The 23,752-nt window shown below is 46.2% G+C and overlaps 1 protein-coding gene across 1 annotated transcript; it reads right to left on the bottom strand.

Moving 5' to 3' along the window:
- Positions 1–268: 268 nt before the first annotated feature.
- On the bottom strand, positions 269–23,361 carry Tnfsf8 (TNF superfamily member 8). Its single transcript, XM_076843161.2, has 4 exons — positions 23,123–23,361; positions 13,789–13,831; positions 2,070–2,141; positions 269–663 (listed from the first exon to the last, which is right to left on the bottom strand). The coding sequence occupies exons 1-4, from the start codon at positions 23,315–23,317 to the stop codon at positions 269–271; spliced, it is 705 nt and encodes a 234-aa protein (XP_076699276.1). The 5' UTR covers positions 23,318–23,361.
- Positions 23,362–23,752: the final 391 nt, after the last annotated feature.

Below are 23,752 nucleotides of genomic sequence, written 5' to 3'. Positions count from 1 at the left end.
GGGACAACCCACTCCCTTCCGAGGCCCAGAGAGTTAGGGCTCTTTCCACCATACCACACTGCTCCCTGTCTTCTACCTGAAAAATACTTCCCTTTTTTTAACCCTGGAGCTGTATCTTCCCAACAGACAGAAGGAGACATATACTACTTAATACCCTTTGCAAGTTCAGTCTTGTTCTAACATTTTCTTTTTGCCCAAGTGTTGGGACAAATGGATGAAATACTGTATGGTAGAGAGTCGTTTTCTTCTGCAGGCCAAGAGAAATTTCTCAGTCTGAACCACTGTATAAGAAAACGGATAACACATTCTCAAGAGGAAAGGTGTTTGTATCCACATACTGGAACTTATCCACCATGACTGATATGGTGGTGTTGACTGGCAAGTAGTCCAGCAAGAATTGGGAGAGATTCTGGTATATGTTTTTGGTTTGTATTCCAGACTCGCACACTGTTACCAGGGCCTGTTTTTTGACCTCTGTGTTGACGAGGAGCTCCAACTTCAGGTCCATGGAATGATTTGAGCATTGAACCAGAAACTGCAGCTGGCAGATGATGAAATACCAACCTGGGAACTGGATCACCAGATTCCCATCCTGGTATCTGACACCATGGACGATTCCATCTTTGTTCCAAGACAACTTGGTATTGTTGAGATGCTTGGACACTGGAAAGTATATAAAAGAGAATTATTAACCACATGGAGGGTACAAATTAGAACACTCTGTCTTTGTCCAAGGTTCCCATTTAAGAGCCATGTTTTCTATCATGTTGCCTGATGTCCCAGCCATCTGAATGTCTTTCATGTGACTCCTTCTAGGGTCTACTTATTATTCAAGACACAAGTAGAAAATTACCTCTCGTCCTTTCCAGTGCTCAAAGCTAGAGGGCCACAACACTCACAGTAGCACACTCTACCTACTATGCAATCCCCCGTCGCCTATTATCATATTATGTTATGATGTTATGATTATTATCTTTCCCTTTTTAGACTATAAGCTCCTTGACTATATTCTGCAGAAGGACTGAATGTCATGTTTATTTATCATGAATGAGCAGTTAGTGTGTGACTACTATTTGGGAGAGATTAAGGAAAGTGTCAGAGAAAGGACATTCTATACTGTGCAGTTAAGAACCAATTCAGGTATCAAGTTGTCCTAGACTCTCCACTAAGATGTACCCTTTATCTGATTATTTGAATTTTTGAATGTCCTTTCTTTCCAAAGGGCAGCCAAACATAATTGCACAGGCCCCTCGGGTGTACAGTAAGGGGCTCTGCCATCTGGGATTTGTAGAAAAGCAGAGAATTAGCAGACCCTCCAAGCTGACATGTTTATGTCAGAAGCCAAGTCTCTGGGTGCTAACAGATAAAAGCCAGCACTGACTGACAGGGTGCCTTTTAATTGTTATATACTTTTCTTTCAATTTCATTGCAATTCAATTGAAAGGTAAGAACTAATCTATGTGCAAAATTGAATTTTTAAAATGAGCAAAATAGCTATTCAGAGAATCCTGGCCATTTCCTCCATATCTCATTCTTTTGCAGTGTAAGTTCCTCTTATTTCATTTATCAGGAGCCTCTTACATGGCAAAGCATTTTGCAATATGCAAATAGGCCCTGTGCCAACATGTTCATTAAGCTGTCAATCTGGGGACAAGACAATTTTGTGGTTCCCTTGTGAATAACTTTATAGAGGAGAGATTAGGAGCCGGGTTCCTTTGCATTAGGAAAAGAACTGTGTACTTGGCTGAAACTGGTAGGTGCTTGGATAGAAAGGGGTGATGGTGGGGGAGGTGGGGACAGGGGTCAAAAATGCCTCCAGAGATGGGTAGGCAACATGAAGGGGCTGAGGAAAGAGGAGACTTGTGGCTCTGGAACTCAACACTCTCTCCTGTTCCCCAAGGCATTCAAATTCAAATGCTGAAAGGTCTTGTGTGCAGGCAATCCAGAACACACTGCAGGTCACACTTGGCCAGCCGTTGGCCTCTAATTGGGACTTCTGCTTAGAAGTTGCTGAAAGGCCACAGGAAGTGGCCTTCATGTGGCTGGCTGTCCTGGATTTGGCTACTGACCTTGGAGGTAGGCCCATGACTTCTTGAATGGCGCCCTTTTCAGGATACATAAGAGGTCTTCTGAGCAATTTCCTAAAAACAAGGAGATACACATGAATTGCCTCTGCTGCTCTGGGCACTGAAGTCACTGGATCTTTTCCCCTGACCCTGTGACAGGAACAGTTACTGTTTTGCTTCTAAGTAAAAGGAAAATTTCTTTAGTTCTTATGCTGTCAAATATCTCAGAAGTTGTACTTTTCTAAAATTTATTTTTATTGAGGGTTTCCTCTTTGGCTTTTATAGGAGACTGTAGAAGGAATATGACCTGAATTCCCATAATGTGCCAGAGGCCCTTCTCATCCTTCCTCATACTTTACCTTGTGTGGTCTTTGTATCTAATCCATGAAAGTGGCCTTATTAAGTGCCTCTGACAGTTGGGAGAAGCCTGGGGATCAGATCCATTGTCCTAAATCACTCACCCAGGTAGTGGCTGTCAAAATTTGAATAGTGATACTAATTATTTCCATCTTACCTGCTGAATGCATGTAGGACCCTGCTCTGTGTATTTTCACCAGTGTTAGCTAATCTTGTTTTCAGACTAACCCTGCAGAGTTATCCATGATGCCTGAAGATGATCAATGATAGACTCAAAGTCAAACAAGTGTGAGGACATGCTGACATTCTCCACGTCTGTCTGACCAACTTAGGCCACGTTTCCTATTCTGGGCCATTTTGCTAGACGACAAAGACAAAACATTTTTTTACTCAATTTTAAGAAGGAAAAGGATTAAAGATATCTTAGCAGGAGCTTCCTTGATAGGGAAAAACAGCAATTATGGCATTAAAGTATTATGGTGTTTAAGAAATTTATTTTTTAATATTTTAATATGTTTATCAGAGATGACGGATTAACTCTTTCTTATTATAGTAATCATTTTGTATGCAAAGAACTACCCAAACATTTCCTGCCAATGGCTTCCTGGGCTCTCATGGACTCAACTTATTTGGAACAAATCTCTTCTCTTAGCCTCCGTTTCCCACTTTGTAAAACTGGGAGATCTCTAAATGGACCTTGACATCATTTGATGATGTCATCAGAGATGACCACTCAGTCCATCCATTAGACCTCGGGAAGCCATTGACTCATCCAATGGGGTGGACACAGCCTGGTGTGTTTGCTCCCTGAATCTCTGAGTGTTCTATTTGGGCCCACAAACTTCTCCATTGCCCTCTCTGCTCGGGCCTGAGAAAGTCCCTGTTGGCTTCTTCAAAGCTCTGTGGGGCCTTGAAGTGGTCGGAGGGAAGCCAAGAGTTCCCTCTGCTGTCTGAGCCGGCTCACTGCTGGAGGCTCCCCCAGCTGGGGGCCCTGGATCCACAAAGAGCTTCTGGCCCAAAGCCCCTTTGGTGGCAAGGGCTGGTGGCCAGCTGCAGTCTGGGCCACGTGCTTCGCTCATCCCTCAGCCAGCGTGCGAGTCCTCTGCCCTAGCCCACACCCACACTCTTGGGTGTGTAGAGTCAGAACCACAGCACGGAGAGCTGCTTGTTCTCCTTAGAGGCTGTCACCTTCATGAGACAGTCCCCCAGCCCAGCCTCCTCTTTGGGGCTGAAGAGCAAAAAGGCAGAAGGAACCGCAGGGAGGTGCGTCTGCCTGAATCTCTGCTTGGAATCCCTCTCTGACGTCTCCTGTCTGCATGACCAGGCCTGTAGCCCCTCCTGTTCTGACCTCTCCAGGTTTACCCCCCACCTTCGCCCTTCCCTTTTCACTCTCTGTCCTCCTACTAATAATCATCACCATAACAACAGCCAGGATAGTAATATTGATAACAATAACGAATGTGTGTGCAATGAAGGCTGTTTTCTAGGTACTCTGCAAAGCACATTATGGAAATTATTTCACTTAATTTTCATGAGAAATTTCCATGAGAGAGCTAGCTGGTGGCAGGGTGGAGGCTCAAACTCGGGCTGTGCAGACTCGAACGCCTGGGCGGCTCCTGACGTCTCTATTGGAGTTTGGGTGCTAGCTAGCTTTCTATTCCGCCTTGGCACCCGCTGTTCCTCTACCTGGAATCCCCACCTCCCTCAGGCCGGTCACCATGGGAACACACCCTGGCAGTCCCATCCTCCAGGAGACCTTCTCTGCCCCTTGCTCTGTTTGCTTATTTTCCTGTAAACCCTCAGGGCAGAGACTACTATTTATCCATCCCCACTGCCCTGACCAGGAGAAGCCCTGTCAATGTTTGTTGAATGGATTCATCTAGTTCATCTCTTTTATTTCCCTTGTGGAGACAGTTCAATGAGTAGGATGGATGGAGGAGGGTGTTTTTCCTCCTTTTCCAGGGCTGGAGTACACAGGCCTCATTCTTCCAAGGGCTGCAGGTCAGAGGAGTCGGGAAGGTAAGAATCATGCCTGGGGTGAAGTCAGCATTATCAAGTCAGACACAGGCTCTGCCACTGGCCAAAGGGCCCCCCTCTCCTTGGCACTTGTGACACCTGCCTCAGGTGAGCTTCCACAAACAAGCCAGCGGTGGCCGGTTACCAGCCCAGGCTTGCCCCTCACACATGCAGGTTCTTGGTTGTTGTTGTTTTTCCCCTTTGTTCTTCACATGTTTAGTGGGGTGACCTCAGTTGTGATTCTGAGAAACCCAAGGATGGAAAAAAAAAAGCCCTTATTTTGAAGCATTTGCATTTCCTGAAGTCAAATGGCATGACACAGTTTAGTTTTTCTTAAAGAGTGTTTTAGATGGCGTCTAGCTAAAGGAAAAACACAGCTTCTTTCAAGAATGCTAATACCAACCGGGCTCTGTGGCATACACTTGTAATCCCAGTGATTCAGGAGGCTGTGGCAGGAGGACTGCAAGTTCAAAGTCAGCCTCAGCAATTTAGTGAGGTCCTAAGCAATTTAGTGAGACCCTGTCTCAAAGTTAAAAAAAAAAATAGAAATTAGAAAGGGTTGAGGATATAGCTCAGTGGTTAAGTGCCCCTGGGTTCACTCCCTGGTTAAAAAAAAAAAAAATATTACTAGAGCAAGCAGGACACCAGAGGGGCTATTGAGGGTGAGGAGCAAGACCCCAGAGGAGGGCACAATCTCTGTTGACAAGGTTGCCAGCAGGAAGACAGTGCAGCCTGATCTCTGAGGTCTAATCACTAAGGCTCCAAGTGGAAGTTGAGGAGGTGAAATCTTGAGCTAAAGACCAATGCCACTCTCATAGCCATGTGGTTGTGGAAAGACCTATACGAAGGACACCCAAATTGTGCTCTATGTCGAAGAGCTGGATGCTCAGGTATTTGACCAGTCAGGGCTGCTTTGAGGGTTGTGAAGCAGATGTCAAGAGCTAGATAACATTCTGTGGATCATCAGCCGTGTAGCTTGTCTCCTCATCACCCTGCGGGTCCATGATAGGTCTTTCTTTTTTGGTATAAAAACAAGAAGGAGCGACTTATCAAAGGATAGGTTTCTTCATGCAACTGGAACCCAGCAATATCCCTAGAGTTTTGAGGACTGGGAGCATGCATAGCAACACATCTTCTTGTTTCCCGCTGGATGTGATGTCTGGAGGAGTTTAGTTTGAAAAAACAGAATGTGAGGTCGGGGAAATGAGAACTGTCTACAGGAGTGGCTGAATCGATGACCTGGGAGTGAGCCTCTCAGAATTCCTCTTTCTGGGCTCTTGTATCCCTATCTAGTTGGAGAACAGTGTGGACTGGGATCAAGAAGGGACTCTGTAGCTCTTTCTGGTAGGCTGTGTGGTCTTGGCTGTCCCCTGCCAGGGCTGCTGTGGGGGTCAGGGGCTGGGCACAGAAAGTGGGCTCCATTTCTGTCTCTCTGTGGGCATATTGCTCAGTCCACGGTAGGAAGCTGTGTTCACACACTCAAATTTTCAGATCCCAGAAGTGATAGAAAACAGAACATTCTAGCTCTGGGGGCAATCTAAGTAATGAAGAGTCTGGTTCTGTTAGAATTTGCATGTTTTTTAGAAATAGAAGTTCCCTAAGAAGGCACCTGGTCCAGGTTTGAAAGGACATAACTCATTTGCTCTCCAATGTCACACCACTAACAAGCTGGTCCTAGTTCACCCAGAGTGAGTGACAGAGGCAAGGCCAGAGCCCTGGGCTCCACATTCCTTTTGTGGGAATATTTGGTCTTTCAGATAATCAAAGCACTCTGAATTCCTCTGAGGATCAGTGTCTTCATATGCATGAAGTTTGCATGTTGTATTTTGTTTCCAAACTCCTGCCTCTTTTAGAGAGATCATGGACTTTCTGTGGCTTTGGAAGGTTGGTGAGAAAGATGTGCCCAGGAATCCCTACTAGCCAGTTGCACAGAGTAGAGAGGGAGAAACAGAGATTGCTCAAGATGGTTGAGAGGATTATGCTCTGGAAGGTCAGGATTCTGGCAACCTTGAACTAGGCCCCACTTTGAGATATAGTATGAGGGACAGAGAGGGATATTAGATGTCATATTCACAGAGGTCCTAGTTTTAGGAGTGGGAAGACTGAACCTAAGAGACTGAGGGTCTGGCCCAAGATCCCACAGTAGGTAAATGGCAGAGCTGGATTCAGAACACAGGGCTCCTGACTCTCTGTCCAGGGCTCTGTCCCTGTCTTTTCATTATTCCATGGAGCAGGGAGAGTGAAATGCAGCCACCACAGATACTGGAACTGAAAACTGTCGAGACAGCTGGAAGTGCTGGGCAAACAAGTTCTAATGAGCCTCCCTGGTCCCATCTTGTGGGAGCATGCCAGCAGATGACTTCAGGCCTGTGTGCCAGACTATGCCCAGTTGCAAGTCAGGGACAATCAGGCTTCCAGAAAGATGGACACTGCTCAGGAAAGCTCTACCATGGCAAAAGAAACCATGCAGCTATTCCACCAGATGGTGCATGGTCTGAGTGCCAGGCCCCTTCCAGCTCCACAGCACTGCTGACATAAAGTCAAGGCAGATACTGTGCATCTCAAAAGAGAGCACCTGGGTTCAGGACCAGGCTTTGAGCTTTGGGCCCTCTTACCGAGTCCCTCATACTGCAGCAGTAAAGTGAGGATAGTAACAATCCATGCAAACGTAGGCAGGTTTGGGCGATGCAATGAGATTATTATATTGAGTAACCATCGGGGCACGTGGCCAGAGGAGCACTCTGTAAATATAGCTCCATTCTCCCTTGCGCTCATTTCCTTGTTGTTACAGTGGAACAGCTTAGCAGTGTCATTTAGCAGAGTGATTTGGCTAATGAAATGCCAGTGAAAGCGAAGCTCATGACATTATCTGATGGATTGGAGTTTCTCAATTAATTACGAACCTAAGTGTCTGAGGCCATCCGATGCTTTTAGGAAGGTGGGCAGAATCCTCCTTTCATCTGTTGAAAACATTTTAATCCTTTTAAGCAAAGGGATTATCCTAATGACTCTGCACTTTGGTTTCCATCTTCCTGGGAGACTCTATGAAGAGTCTCAACAGTGACATCTGGAGGAGTCTCCCCTTTCAGTGGAATTTGGGATCCAGGTGAATCTTTAACCTAAGGCTCATTTCAAAGGGCTGCAGCTGGACCATTTCCTTGATGCCACCAGGTCAACTTGTGATGGAGAAACGGGTTGCAGGATGAGCCGATTGTTAAACAAAGGACAACCAGACAGGAAATAACCCATTCTGGCACGCTTAGAGTTAAGCACATAAACCACACCCATAGACACAAATCCCCTGAAGGTTCTCTGGAGTTCAATCCTCACCTGTTGCAATATATAAGATAAACCTCTCTGACTCTGTGGGTATTTTCTTGGAATTTGTTTATACTAAAAGCATTGGGGGTGTTAAGAAGCACCTTAGAAGTCTTGAACTTAGAAGGAAGGTGAGTCTGAAATCATATAGTGAAAGCCGCTAACATTTTAAATAACATACAGCCCTCCGCCCAGCTTGTTTGTGATGCGCAAGTACAGCAGCATGTGGGAAGTTAGGCTTGGGGTTGGGTAAAGTGGTTCAAATCCCACCTGTGCTACTTACTAGTTGTGTGACTTTGCATAGGCCACCTTTCCTTTTCCCCAAAGTGAGAGCAATAATAATCCCTACCTTAAGAGGTGGCAGGAAGGCAAAGTGAGATTGTGCATTGAAAGGAGCCTAGTGTCTCCCACCAACACTTAGCAAACAGTGGCTGCTCTCACTCCCGGCCCAGGCTGTGCGTGGCTTGGTTTGCAGACACTCAAGTGGACCAGCCAACTTGAGTGACGTATCTCATGCAACCAGCGGGAGGAGTAGGCCTGCCCTCCCTTCACCCCTCAGCTTCCTTCCTTTCCCAGGCATTTGGATGGTGAACCCTGTGACTTCCCCTCAATTCAGAGACTTGTGATTTTTATGTGCTAAGTTCAAATTCAAATTTTCACATGTCTTTCATGGACTTGCCTCTTTTTTCCTTTCTATTTTCCTCCTCTCTCCTCTGCCCCCGCCCCTTGCCTTCTCTGCATCTTGTTTCTTCCTCCTCTCTGTGTTTGGGTGTGGGGATTAGGAGCAGATGACTGCAGAATGCTAGGTGACCTCCTGGGACCCCACTGCACTGCGTTCCGAGTGGCTCATTTATTTCCTAGTCATTTCTTGGATGGTGATTCCTGATTTCCATTAGCGCTGCCTTAAGGACAAGACGGCAAGGTCAAGGTGGGCTTTAGTGAGGAGGTTTAAGGAAATGGAGAAGCAAATGGGCTCCTTGTGGCCTGGGACGATGGGAAAACCAATTTACCCCCTGAGCAGGAGCACTTCCCCTTGCTGTTTAGGAGGGAGGGTAGGAGGAGGCTGCTGCTCCCCCACCTCGCCCTGGAGGGGCTGCTGCCACCTGGATCCTGGCCATAGGGCATCAGGGATAGCTGGGTATTGGAGAGAAGGTGGCCTCCCCTGTTCATTCCCCTTATTTCTTCGGGATGGTTCATTAGGGAGCCAACCTCTCTTGGTCTCTTTTATTGTCCACATTTTCTGTTTAGCAGGGGGAGAGGGGAGGAGAGTAGCTTGCCGAGCCCTGTAAATGCTGTCAATGTCAGCGTAGTAACGTGGTCAAAGAAGCCCAAGATGTGTCTTGGATTATGGAAGGTGATACTTGAAGCCAAATCCATCCTGGTGTTTGGTCACCTGGCTCAGTCCCCTCACCTATACTTCAGAAATGGGGAATCCGACTCTCTGAGGAAAATGAGCTACTTCCGACCTTGGGAGTGGAAGGGAGGTTTATGGATTCCAGTTCTCTGTCCTTGGTGCCTGTCTCCAGGGGGAGACAGACATCAGGCCAGGGTAGGGATGCTCTGAAGGGGTCAGGACCCACATCTGTTCTACCTACGCGTTCAATTTCCTTAGGGCTTTGGGGAACCCCAGGGTATAGAGGCCTTATGGTATTTGCAGGAAAGACAAATCCCTCCCAACTGACAGGCAGTGAGGATGAACTCACCCCAGCCCCCCACTGTACAAACCCACATGTCCCCAGTGGCCCTCTCTGCCCCAGAACTCAACAACAGCGGATATGCTTCAGACACAGGAGAAGAAACAGCTGGGAAGCAGGTGTGTGGGGTGTGCATTTCACCATCCAGTCCTGGCCAAGCACAAGGCTCAGGCGGGATTTGAGGTCTTGCCCCACTGCTTGCTTGCTGTGAAATCTTGGCTAATTCAGTAGCCCTCTCTGTGCTCCTATTTCCTTACACATAAAAGAGGGCTAATCATTATCCCTGGGGGCTTGCGAGGAGTGTATGAGCACAGTTTTTAGTCTGTCATAGATGACCATCGATGTCACCACTTTCTCCGTCAGGGCCTCAGACAGCTGCAGTGGGGGAATACAAGGAGGCTGCCTGCAGAATTCCTCTAGTGCAGGTGAGAACTCTTTGGTTAGTGAGGTGTTTTGTTGTGAAAAGACCCAGAGAACCCTGAGAAGGCCTAAGGGTGAGCCCAAAGCATCAAAACAATTCTTCAAAATAAAATAAAGTCTGTAGACTTTGTGGGAGGAAAGGGGTGTGCAGAAATAGGGAGATGGATATAAAAACAGGTGGAAAGGAGTGTGCAGCCCACATGGCAAGGGACTGGGCTGACAGGAGGGGAGCTAGCTGCTCTTGGAGGATTCCCGGTGACTGGAGAGCTGGGGTCTTACAGAATGGAGGGTCTCACATTCAGCTCTGCATGGTGTGCTGCGCTGGGCTGGGCTGGAATACTCTTCTGCCTGCCTCGCATGGATGTTCTAGACACAAACGTGAGCTACCGTTGGGACTCTGGGCAAATCAAGGCCAATGTGGCTGTGTTCTGTGATTTGGGCAGATATGCCACATCCCGTGCACAGATGCAATTCACAATTCGTGGAAGCAGAAAATCAGAACCGGAAGTGGCAAGGAGAAGCAAAATCCCGGATGTCTCTTTACCCCAGCCTCCTTGCCTCCAGGCTGTGTCTGGGATGAGCCATTTATGTGACTGTGTAAGAACAGAGTGAACCCAGGGCTGGGATGTAAGCTCAGCCAGGTGGCAGCTGCAGGCATATTTGCAGTCCCATTCTACCCTTGAGGTAGCTTTGTACAGGAGTTATTGTTAACTCCATCTTCTAGATGACAGACTAAGACCTACAGAGGAGAAGAGCATGGGACAAGGTTCTGTTCCCAGGGCTCTTCCTGGCTCCCAGCTCCACCTGAACCTCTGGAATGGTCCCTGAGTCCTAAGCACAGTGGCAGTGGGTGTGAGGTGACAGTTGGCTGGGGCTATGATGGCCAGGGATGGGAGGCTTGTGTTAGGACTCATTACCAAAGCAGCTGTGGTTCTCTGTGGTTTCCGGGAAGCTAAGCGTATCCCGTGTGAGGTTACTTTGGCGTGTGTACAGCCCTGCAGCCCAGGCTCTGGCCACTTCTGGTTTCCTGCTTATGGTGAAAGATTTCCAACACCCACTATAGCAAAGGGCAAGCTTACACCCTCGCCCTGTCTAGCGACAAGCCTCATGTGTCCCTGGAGCTTTCTCCCAGAAATTTCTGGAACATAATTCTCCTCTGCCTGGCATGTCTTGAAATGTTATTTTGTTTTGCTTTGCTTTGTTTGTTTTCCAAAAGATGCAATTTGCTGCTTGTGCTGGTTTCAGAGCTTCCTGGGGAAGGGCCTTGGCTTCAGATTCTCTGTAGGTAGTTGTTAGACTTTTTTTTTTTTTTTTGATCTTTACATGTTGGATGAGAGAATCAGAGTCTCAGAAAGTGTCCAAGCTGAAAGGACTCATTCAGTTCACTTAGAACACTGTGTTTAACTACAGACGAGGCTTAGAGAGTAGAAAAAACCTGCCCAGAGAACCCACACTGCTGGGGTGGAGGCCAGCTTTGGAGCCCGTGACTTGCCCCATGGTGATAATTCTTTCCACCCAGCCCTCCTGCAGAGTTCGTAGTTTGCCAAGCTAAGGGAAGTGTGAACTTGCATTGTAAGCAGAGAGAGTCAGAGACCACACTCAGCAGATCCCTGGCATCTCAAGGGACATGGGGACAAGCTCTGGATTCTCTCATTCTTGCTCTGCTACTAACTCCTTGAATGGTCTTCACACTGCCCCAACTCCTTGGGCCTCAGTTCTTTACCAGTACATGGAATATTTATGGGTGTCTTAATCCCCATGTTGCTTACCCTCAGGGTTGGGACAGAAGCCAATGCAAAGGAGGTACAGAAGGTGTCACAGCCCCAGTGGGGATTATTATTAGATGCTTAAAAATCTAGCTGCAGAAACATGAAATTGTAAACTGAGGTTGATTTTGGACCAGTGCCTATTCTGATATTACCAATCATGGCCCAAGTAAAGAGTCTGGTCAATATTTCCCAAAGTTTTGGATTTTTATGAACCAAAGAAATTTCGTCCACAAATGAAAATCCAGAGACCAATGTGAAGCAGGAAACTTTTAAAAAATTTTGCCTATTATGATCATTAAAGCAAAACAAATGATTGACAGAAACCAAGTTAACTTGCACCTGTATGAACTTGTGTTTGTAAATGAAAGGATTTTGAACATCAAAAAATGTGAGAAGGACTCATTCTCAGAGGAAATGTGCCCTTCATTAAATGTCACTGGCCATGCAAGAAGGGGCTAGTGGTCCTTCTTTTTCCCATTCTCCTGGGGACTAAGGCAAACTCGTGGGGCCAGAACCACTGGTCAGGGTTCCTGGTTTGGAAGGCTGTGATTGGAGCATCCACATGTAAGGGAACTGAGTGGTGGAATGGCTGAGGCTTATTGCTAATCAAAACTGCCCTTCCCCTTGAGACCATGTCCATCTTAAAGATCTCTACTTGCTCTCAAAAAATGGAAAGTTCCAGTTTTGCTTGGAAAATCTAGGTGGAGGTGGAGGTGGTGGTGGAACTGGGGCAGGGTGTGGGGATTACACATGCTTAGGGTATTTCTTTCTTTGCAAATCTCCGCAGGAACATGGGCTACAATAAACGGAGGCTTCTCACTCCAAATCCTGCACTGTTTCCACTATAGGGGTGAGCAAACTCGGCTCCGTGGGCCAAATCCAGTTCGTCACCTCATTATGTAAACATGTTTTAGGGAGTGCCAGGCCATTTGCCTGTCAGTCTGACTGCTTCATTACTGGAACCACAGAGCTAAGGGCAGAGATGGTGAGGCTCGTAAAACTAAAATACTTACTAGGTGCACCTTTATAAAAAAAAAAAAAAAAAAAAAAGCTTTCTTACCTCTGCCTTTGCCTTGCTCCTTTTTACACTGATTTACAGGTATTATGGGAGTTGGAACCTCATGCTAAGTGATTGTGGCCAAGACCGAGACATTGTTCACAACGCTGTCATTACTCATATGCCTGCAGATCCAGAATGCTGGTCTGCTGGGAACCTTTGCCCCTACTTTCTAAATCCCTAGGTGAAAGACAAGGTCAAGGGTATCCTGAAGGAAATTCTAAGTGTGATACTGTGGCGTGAGGAGCTGCGTCAGGTCATCTGTGTCCTCTGGTCCCCAGGTCCCTATCCTGGTGTCTATGATGACTTCACCCCTTTCGCTCTTCCTTTTTCTCTGGTTATGTAGCTGTGCTTGCAATCCAGTTCTAAGGTTACAGGATGGACGTGTGGGTTACGGACACTTCACTTCCCTCCTCCAGGGCTTACTTTTCCTCCTCTGAGCAGTGAAATCCTTAGTCAGATGATCTCAAGGCTTTTCATCTTCAGGGTTAACTGAAGTCTACATGTTGCCCCTCTGGGGCTGATAGAGGCAGTAATTCCAGTGATTGGAAATGAAGAGAGAGTGAGGAGAAAGTCTATTTACACAAATCCTCAACGTCATTATGCATTTTGGCCATGACCAGTTATTTAAGGATTATTAGTGCTGGTTGCTGTGCTATGCAATTTACGGATAGGGTCTGATTGGCTTCTCCAGCACCTCAGTGACGTGAGTGCTATTACTTCCATACGAGAGACCCGAAGCTGAGGCTCCCGGGGGGACTGAGATTCATAGCCCCATTTGTACAAGGTAGGTTTCAAGCTGGAGACACAGCACTGCTTTGTATAACCTATTGGCATCTGTGCCGTGGCCTATGCCAGTTGCAGAGTTTTCACTAGTGGGAATGTGGCGGGCTGGTAGGAGCTTGCATGGATGAGACCCTTGATGGGGCCGCCTGGGGGTGATCGAGGTGCACCAGCTCAACCCTGAGCTGCCCCACCCGCACCCACTCTCTCTCCTGTGGCACCATCCTAGCCTTTCCGCTGGGTGATGGCACCTTATGGTGTCGTCTGGACCATTTGCGACAATCTTACTCCTAATGCCAAGCTCTTACCTCCTTTGAGAGGGAAGTTGTCAGGCGGGCTGGGAACGGAGTCCTGGAAGAGATGAAAGGAAAGCGCGGATGAGAACGACATTCAGTTGAAATCATTTGTTCTTGTCTTTTCCATTTTGGTGGTTGTCAAAGTACCATGCAAATTAGAACCCCATCGTCTTACTCTTTCATTTTAAAAATTGACCTGCTGACTTAGTTTACAACAGGCTTCTTACCATTTGCTTAACCACCTGCCTGTCAGAAATGCAAGACAAGGACTGCTATCCACACTTCCCAGGCAAGAAGCGTGGGACAGAACAGGTGACACAGAGTGGCTGGCTCAGGGCCACCCAGTATGATTGCAGGGCTCAGGAACCACGGTTGGAGCTCTGGCCTGCCAGTCCAGCACTTCTCACCCACCCCACATGTACTAATTTTTTTTTTCCCATGGTTAACATAAGAACAATCAAGAGAATTGTATAAATATGTGGTTATTTCCCATGTTTGATTCATTTGTGAAATTATGTTATAAACAAACCTGGAAGGCACATTTCTTTCTCTCTTGTGGTTGGAAAGTTTGAATTAATTGAGTGTTTATACGCCAAGCATCTGTGATTAAACTGGGTCCCTGCCCTCATAGATTTATTACAAGTTTATGTCCTACTATAACATACCAATATTTATAAATATATGAAATAAATACAACTTGGTATTATTCATGCATTCAAATATATATTATTCACTATTTAACAAATATAAACATATGTAAATGTTTACATAAGTAAGAGGTTTGTGGAAACAGATTGCTGAAGAAGGGGGTCCTGGGCTGGTGCTCTAAGCTAATAGTCCAGAGAAGTGGGCAGGCACAGTTCTCCCCCAGTGAATTTCTCAGAGACTTCCCCCTGTACTGCCTCACTTCTTCCCCTGTCAGGCATGGAGACACCCCTTAGGTTTTTGCAGGAAGGACTGAAGTATCCTGTTCATTTTTACAGAAGGAAAGAGAGAACAACATGAGGAGGGGGATAAAAAACAACTCCCTAAATTCTACCAAAGCAAGGTGCCTTCCGTGGACACCTTGTTCTATGACAAATGGATCCCTTTTCCCCCACTCTAGCGGTGCTGAGTCAAGGATGTCTCTAGTAGTCACAGCCTGGGCATCTCACTGATCTGGGGATGGAGAAAGTCAGTCTGAACCTTTGTGCCTCAGTTTCTCAGCAGAAAGGAGGTGAACTTGGTCTGGAAGGTCCTTCAGTCACCATGAAAAGTTCTATGCCTTCTTTTTTTCTTTTTCTTTTTTTGCCTTAGTTGAAAGCTCTTAATTGAACTAAGAATGCTTTTTGTTTGTGGTTGCTCAATTACGTATGCAGTGTAGGAAAACCTGACATAACAAAATTCCCCTTGGTGTTGCCTCTGTGACAAAACAACCACCATTTCAAAGTTTGATACACAATTAACTTACTGCCAAGCAGGCCTGTGGGTTAGTATGATATGCAAATGAACAAAGAAAAACATTTACATGTAAATGTGGCGCTAACATGGTTGACTTCATCAGCCACCCAGGGCCTATTCAGGGTCAAGGAGAGAATGTTAGAAGAGCAAAACTAGCAGAGCCATCCCAGCGGGGGAGTGCTAGAGAGTCATCCATTCAACACTGGGTGAGCACCTGGCCAGTGGTAGGTGCTGTTAGTCATCCAAGGACACGCTATGGATATCATCATTACAGCAGTCATTTAAGATACGCAGATATATAATTAGAAAGACAGCATGGTGGCAAGAGCTATGGGAGAGAAAATTAGAGTGCTTAAAGACAATGCTTCTCAAACTTTAATGTGTGCACACATCACCCTGGGATCTTGTTAAAAGGCAAATTCTAGCTCAGCAGGTTTGGGTAGAGCTCAGGATTCCGTATTTGTGACAAGCTCCCAGGTGATGCCCACACTTCTAGCCCATGAAACACAGGTGGAGCAGCAAGGCTGTAAGAGGTAATGTCAGCAGGAGGGCTGATCAGGAGGGAGGCATCAGGGAAGGGCCTGCTTCTCTGACATCTGAAGGCTTCCTGGCTGCCTAACTTCAGACGGGCAAATGTCAAAGGCAAGGCAACTTGGTGTGGCAGAGGGTCCTGTTGCTTAAACCTTCACCCAGGGCCCGGGGAACCCAGGACACAAGTGGGACTCTCTGTTTTGAACAGCACAAGATCTCTACAGCTCCCCTGGCTGCCTGTGGGAGACAAGATTAGGGAATCTAAGCCACAGAGGAACCTAGACATCTTAGCCCATCCAGCAGATTTGCAGCGGGGGAGGCCGGAGCACTCAGGAGTCAGAGGCAGATCCTGCCCTGAAATTCTCCCCTATACCTTCCACTGCCCCGGGAGAGATGCTGTCCTCAGAAACCAACCACGGGGACGTTCAATACCCCCTGTTCTCCCCTTGCACAAGCACTCTGCCTCACATTCGAGGTGGAGACGGGGTCTAAAGAGATGGTGAATGTTGATGTTTGTTGAAGCTGTTTCTGCCCAAGGCACCATGCTGAGTGCTGTCCATGCCCTCCTCGTTGGCAAGGTGTCCCTTGTCCTGGAGTGTTCTCCCAAATCTTTCCTAGGGATTTCCTGGCTGAGGAAATGCCATCTTGTCCAGACCAGTGACACGGTTTTGAGTAAGACAGGTCTGACCCAGATATAAACAAATGAGCCCTTGCCGGTTGTCATTTTCAGCTCCATTGAACAACTTGGGAAACTCCATCTCCATGGTTACCAACCTGCTACGCTGCCTTGAGCAGACTTCCTCTTTTTATTTTTTATTTTATTTTTTTCAGCCTCTGTGGAAGTCTCATGGGTGTCCCAGCAAAACTTAAGATCTCTGTGTATATGGAGGGAAGAATGGTCATGTTGACCTGTTAGTCCCCAGGCGAATGACCCCCTTCCCAGCCACTGTCTCTGCTAGAGTGCCTTGTAATCCTTCCCTCCAGTGGACTGTGGCAGATGGAATGAGATGTTGTACATCAAGTGTTAACAACTGCTGAAAAGTGGTGGCTGTTTTGGGGACAGCCTTTTGAAGTGCTTAATTTTTCTAAGTACTTAGAAGGCCCATTTCTTTTCACAGAGCAATGATGTATGGGTGTAATCAGCTCCTAATTTTGCTTTTGACACAAAATATCCTCTGTGACTGAAAATGACCAAAGACAACTAATGTTTGGAATATGACAAGGGGGATTCCGTATCCCCTCCTTCTGGCCTCACACTGCCTCCTAAGGTGGGCTCTGGCTCATGGTCCATGAGGATCACTATCATTTTCAAGCTGACATGAATAAGCACTTAAGGGGGCTACTCCTAAGAAAGAACGCATTATCTTGTTTGCCCTTGACCTTGACCCCCAAGAGTTAGGGGTTGATTATAACTTACAGAAGTGACTTTATGATAACAAAAGGTCCAACAGGTGATAAATAGCAGAGGATGGACCCCAAATCAGATATGTTATTTTGAGGGTACTGCTCTGCATCATAGGGCAGGATACAGCTTCCAAGATCCAAAGGGAAAGTGAATGGAGATCATATCAAATCCCCAGGGACAGGGGTATTTTTCTTGAGAGTCCCTGGTTTTCCATGGTCTGTGAAAGTGGGGATTGGGCCAGAATGTGCTAAAAGTGCATCTCCCACTTGCAAGGATTTACCATCATCTGGGGATTCTGGCTCAGTAGATCTAGATGGGGCCTTAGGTTTTGAAGTTCCAGTGAGTTTCCAGGTAATGACAATGTTGGAGGGGCACGGACCACACCTGGAGTAGCAAGGGCTCGAAGACCTTACTCCATGGGCAGCGAGAACACTTGTGGTCTTGAGAGATGACCAGAGGAGACGGAGCTGGATTGGGGTTCAGATATGGGTCTAGGAAATCTTTCTTGTCTGAGGATGGAGCTGCCAGGCTGGCCTCTCGGTATCTTCTATCAGTACTTTTAATTTTGTTAAAGTTATTTTATTATTTGCTTTTTGCCATCTACTCTATCTCTTGCTGCTTCCTTGTTGAGTCTGGACTGACCCTGGTTCTGGCCCCTTCAATCCTCTCTTCATACCCAGTTTTGCCTGCCTTTGGGCTGTGCCTCTGTTCACTGGTCCCATCTAGAATACCCTGCCCACTACGCCTGCCAGCATCCTGCCCATGGAGAGCTCCACTTTACAGAAGAAATTGGAAGGAAGGAGAATTGGGCATCCTTCTGCACCCTCAGCCCATGAAGAGACTCAGACAAATGACATCAAGAAATGACACAATTGCCAAGTGAAGAACGTTTGTGTCTTCAAAGCATTACTCCATAGATTACTTAGTAATAAAGAAGAAAAAAATGTTTTACAAATGAGATGACTGGTGGCTACCACCTTCATCACCAAAAATGGGGCATCCAGATGTGGGACATCCCGACCTAGGCTTCTAGCCGCAGTACAGTAAAAAGTACGCAACATTACCTAAGTACTAGTCTCGCCGAAATATTTCATATTCCAGACAAATCCTGAACATCTACTGTTCTATAACAAAATTCACCTGGGCTCTTCAAAAAAAATCAGTGTCATGAAAAACAAACAAGAAAGGGCATGATGATTGTGTACAGCATCATCTGGGGAACATTTTAAATTCAGATTTTGATTCAGTAGCTCTGGGTGGGACCTGAGAGTCTATGTTTTCAACAAACTCCCCGGATCACTCATTAAACAGCAACCTTCTAGCTGACAACACAATGTGACCCCAGAATGAATGCTAGGTCCCCAAATAAAATTGAACAAAAGAGCTATAGACGAGGTTTTTGGACAAGAGGGGAAGTGTAAACATGAGCTGTATCCATGAATTGCCATGAGCTCTCCGACAGTGGTCATGACACTGGTTAAGTGGCAGATGGGTATGGAGCTTGGGCCGGGGAGAGGTCACACTGTCTGTAACTTACTTTCATATACTTCAATAGCACAAATGTGACAAAGCACTGACACTTGGCCAATCTGCGTGAGAGGTTTCAAAATAGGACTTGGGGTATAAGACACGATCTAATTCTCAGAGGCTTGGCTTCTTGTTCAGTTCTCCTACAAACACCTCCCAAATCCTAAATAGAAATTATCCCCCTCTCCACTGGTTGGTCTGGAACTCAAATTCCTGGGCTTCGTTTCCTTAGTTTAGCAGAAGGCTCCCAGAAATCAGGGTGCTGCTGTGTCCAGAGGGCTCCTTCCCTCCAGCCCGGCTTCTGGGTTGCTCCTTACAACCATTTCAGAGGATGTTGTGTTTTTATTCTTAAGTGGAATAGGATATCAGATGAAGGTTATTAAGTAAAGGGAAGCATCCCGGTGTCGGGAGGGTTCAGTTCACCTCTACATTGCTCCTGAGCTTAAAAACAACTCCCCAAACCACACCCTGGCTGCCAGCATTCGCTACCCTTGAACAGGTGCTCTGCCTCCCTCTTGGCGGATGGTGGGGGGAACTGTGAGCTTACATTTTTCTTTCAAAAAAACATATGTATATATATTTGCTTATAAAGGGAAAGGAGGACACTGCTTTCTCTTTCTAGAAATTATCTACAGTACTTAAAAATCCAACCGTCCTAAGCCCTGGCTCTACCATTTGGAATGTGGCCATTTTAATTTTCTCCCGGGCTGGACCAGTCCTGTCTCCTGGTTTAGGGAGCAGAGGCACCCCTCAGGTCCAGGGTCTCAAGGCACTCTGAAATGTACGTACCTCCCCTGGCTGTAATCTAGGAACCTATCTCATGGGATTCCATTGGGTCTTTAGGAGAGAAGAGAAATTTGATGCTTTTTTCTTTTGCTTTTCTGTACAAATCGGGTGAACATCTCATCTAGACTCTCCAGTCTTTTCCAGCTTCCCCGTCTGCGTGTGCACTTGGGCTTCCTCAGTAATCAATCAATTTTCTTACTATTTATTTTTTAGTTGTAGTTGAACACAATACCTTTATTTTATTTATTATGATGCGGGGCTGAGTATTGAACCCAGGGCCTCACACATGGTAGGCGAGTGCTCTACACTGAGCCCCAGCCCCAGCCCATCAGTCAATTTTTTTTTCTTTCCATATTGATGTCAGGAGGTGCCTCTTGGGTGGTAGAATTCTATTTCCTCGGGAGCCTACGGGGACAATTTCTGTGGAGGCCGATGGAAAACATTTATTGAAGGGAAAATACATGTTCTATTTCCTCCTCAAGGGATCCATTGAACAGATGTAGGTGTGCACAGAGGGCAAACATATTCTCGAGGAAAAAAGACAAGTGTCTCTCAGGAGATGCAGATAAAATAAATTATGAGGTATTGGTACAAGACAATACTGCATGACTCTTTGAGCAGATTGAAGTGGACTTCTGCATTTTGATGTGGAAGGTTCCCTAAGATATATTGCCAAGTGTATAAGGTGGGCTACAGCATCAACGGTTTATTATAATAGCGTATGTAGATGCTCAGATGTTTGGAAGGACACATAAGAATCTGTTCATAGTGGTTATCTAGCAAAAAAGGGGTGGATGGTTGGTTTGGGAGGGTGTCAGAGACTTTGATACTTTTTTTTTTTCTTTCTTTTCCCTTATTTGTTGGTTACTTTTCTTAAATGAGGTAAGTGCAATATTTTGTAATAAATGTACTGGTGTATGTAAAGAAAGGTGCAAATCACAGACATTTTAAAGACTTCACTAGAAAGAAAGTTTGATAAACGATGCAAAAGCAGGATTTTGTTGGTTTTGTTCAAGACTATATGTTCAGTGCTTAGAAAAATGTCCCATACAGAATAGATGCTCAATAAATATTGGTCATTGAAACTAAATTCCTCCTTTGTCTCTCCCATGGAGTTTGACCTTAAAGTTATGAGCTCTTTCAAGCCACGCCACGTCCCCCTGCCCTGTAACAACTTCTCTCCTCCAGTCCCTTGCTCACCCACTGCCACTGGCCGGGAGCAGCTTGTCCTTAGATCTCTTTTCTCCACCCATTTGAAATTGTTCATTTCTCAAGTGGATCTGGAACTCCCATGTCCAGCGAGGTTTCCTTAAACCCGCTGGGGAAATGTCCTCTCTCCTTAACCTGGGATCTGTGTCCTGCTTTGTATCATTTATTATATGTTATGACTTAGTTGTTCTGAATATGGTCCATATATGTGCCCTTGACCTAGAACTGTGATTTCTTATGGCAATAAAGCCATCCTCATGCTTTTATTCCGGTGTCCCCAGCCTACTTAGAAAGTGCTATGTGGCCACCAGCTTCTTCCTCTGTTAGGAATAGAACTGGGGATCTGAGCTCCCCAGGTTTCTCCTTTGACTTCTTCCCCAGAGGTCCTGTTGAGCCTCTCACTCATCTAAGTCCCACCGGTTCTAAAGTCAGCCCTCATTCCCTCTTGCCATGGATGCCTCCCTCGTCACTCAGGTTCCTAGCTCTCCTCACAGGTAATGTCTGAGAGGTTTATTGGAAATGACGTGTGTAAAGCATCCAACACTCAATATTACAGCTACTGTATTATAGTCCTTGATTCAGAAGCCAGTAACTGAGGTTTCACAGTTAGGAAATCACAGGTAGAATCAGATTCCAAAGTGCACCTTCTCATACCTGAACATGAAGGGTGAGCCAAAGAAATAGGTGTGCAAGAAAAAGAAGTCCCCAAGAGAAGAGGGTGACAGAAGCTTTTCAGTACTTTGGCTGTCCACTTCTCATGCAGCACAAGCCATGGACTCTACTGCTCTCTCAGGTGGCTCTGCTCAAGCCCTGTCCCCTCTCAGTTCCCCATATTTTTGATTTTTTTTTAAATAGGCAGAACGATCCATTCCATAGAAGGAATGGATCCATCCATTTCATAGAAGGAACCAATATGGCTCCAAGTTGGCTTTGTATGAAGAATATTCTGGAGCTTTCTGGCTTCACATATCACCACTGCCACTTGCATCCCACCATCTCCACCTCCCATACCCCAACAGCTCTACCAGCATCTTTACCTAAGGAACTTCTTCTGGCCCACTTCAATTTCTTTTCCCTGGCCATTGCTATAAAACAACACATGTCTGATTTATTCCAAATTATAATGGCAGAAAACGGTAGAGTCAATGCCAAGGGTGTTTTTAAGAGTGTTTCTCTTAGTTGGTGCCAACAAACCCCTTAAATGATGAGTTTTACAAACTCCTCCATCCAAATCAAATAGAGTGATCCCCTTCTTCCCACTTTTATGGAGATCTGAGCTTCAAAGCTTCACTTAAGTCTCCAAGCTTGGTGACACTTGAGAACTAACAAGTGGCAAAGCCTTTTGAAGCCTAGTTCCTTTTAGCAACTGATAAGTTACAGGGCATCTGGCCTGAGACGGCTGAAGGAAAACCAGAACAAATTCTGGAGGATTGCATTACAGCGGGAGTTGTGGAGTCGTAGACACGGTTTCACTTTGGCAGGATGTCATGTGTGTGGGTACAGTTCTTACACTACCCAAGTACACAAAATCTTAAAAATTGGTGAGCCACATCCTCCATCAGTGTGGTATTTTCTGTATGCTACGTACTAATGGATGCTCAGTTGATATCACATTTCTAAAGTGTAAAGGAGCTTTCTCCTTTATCCCTTCCACTTTCAAGAACAGATCTTTCACCACTTACTGCAAACAAAGTAAATCTCCCGAGGCACTTGGACCCTGCACAGTGTGTGCTGGGGCATCTCAGGGGAACAGATATTAAAAACATTTCTCCTGGTTCTCTGCTGTTTCTTATCACACCCTCAGCTCCTCAAAGCAGTGGCTTACAAGGAAGCTTTCGATTTGTTCTGTGGTTTTAACGCTGAAATGCCCAACACGCTCAGCAGCTCAACTCTCTGGCTTGTCTGCCTTCCTTCTAGAACTTAGCCTCTACATTTAGCTCCTTGTTAACAAACAAATAAAAACACAACAACAAAATCACCTGGGCAATGGATGAGGTCTCAGAAACCTCAGGAACATTTCAGCTGAAAAGATTGAACCTTGGAATCACCTAGTACCAAGCCAGGCGAATGTTCTAGACCAGGGTTCCCGACTGCCTGCTGCTTCCTTCCTTCCTTGATCCCATGGATCTCTGGCTCAGCAGGATTTAAATGCTAATTTCTCAAGGCCAATAGCTCTTTTCACTCTTTTGGCTCATGTGGGTCTGGAAAGTTTTGAGATGATCGTCCAATAAAGTTTCTCTCAAAAATCGAAATTATTTCAGGGAGCTAAGTTCCTGTTTCTTTTCTCCCGTTTTGTTGCCCGACACAATCCATAGCTACTTTGATTTATTTTTCTTTAAAACTTTTTGTTCAGTTTGCTCCCAGAGTTCTTTTTTTTTTTTTTTTTCTGGGTGAGGGGGAAGCTGAGCTTCAATCAAGAAGGTAAAGCAAGGAAGACTGTCCACTCACCGTCCTCTGAACCACCAGCACCATGATGGTGGCCACAGTGAAGATGAGACACAGAGCCAGCATGGCGGTGGTGAAGCAGAAGTAGTTGCGGGTCGTGGTTCCCAAGTGGCTGGCCACGGGTTCTGGCGGCACGTGCATGGCTGGGTCTGGGCCAGGGGCTCCGGGGCTGCGTGCTCGCTGCAGCCCTGGGTCCATTCTTTATATAGGCTGCCCCGCATCACACCTTATCTCTCCTCATCTGATCCGGTTCTGGGCCCATCTCTGTTCCAAGAAGGATTCTCCCCCTGCATCCTGGATCATGTGACTTGGAAAAAAACCTTCACCGGCTTCCTGGCGGAGAAACTCTTCTCTGGGGGCGTGAGGCGAAAGGCGGCAGCTCGGGTGGGGGAGAGGTTCATTTTTCATCGCCCAGATTAATTTGAGTGCAGAGAAAACTGTCGCTACAGAGAAGGTGGCTGATGTCAGAGGGTGTGTAGGAAAATGACGGTTCCCCGTGTGTGTGTGTATGTGAGAGAGAGAGAGAGAGAGAGAGATGAAGTGACTTCTGTTTCATTTAGACTCAGCCACAAACGCCTTCCTGCTGGGGCGGCTGCACATGATCTTTGGCTCAGAAGCCCCTGCAGATGAAGT

This window comes from Callospermophilus lateralis, chromosome 2 (genome assembly GCF_048772815.1).
Source record: "Callospermophilus lateralis isolate mCalLat2 chromosome 2, mCalLat2.hap1, whole genome shotgun sequence".
NCBI lineage: Eukaryota > Metazoa > Chordata > Mammalia > Rodentia > Sciuridae > Callospermophilus > Callospermophilus lateralis.
This window is presented reverse-complemented; position numbering and strand designations above follow the sequence as displayed.

Coding starts and splice junctions, on each gene's coding strand:
- Tnfsf8 (XM_076843161.2), bottom strand. CDS start 23,317: ATGGACCCAGGGCTGCAGCGAGCACGCAGCCCCGGAGCCCCTGGCCCA. Junction 13,832..23,122: donor TGCTGGTGGTTCAGAGGACG/GTGAGTGGACAG, acceptor CATCTCTTCCAG/GACTCCGTTCCCAGCCCGCC. Junction 2,142..13,788: donor CAACTTCCCTCTCAAAGGAG/GTAAGAGCTTGG, acceptor CCTTGTTTTTAG/GAAATTGCTCAGAAGACCTC.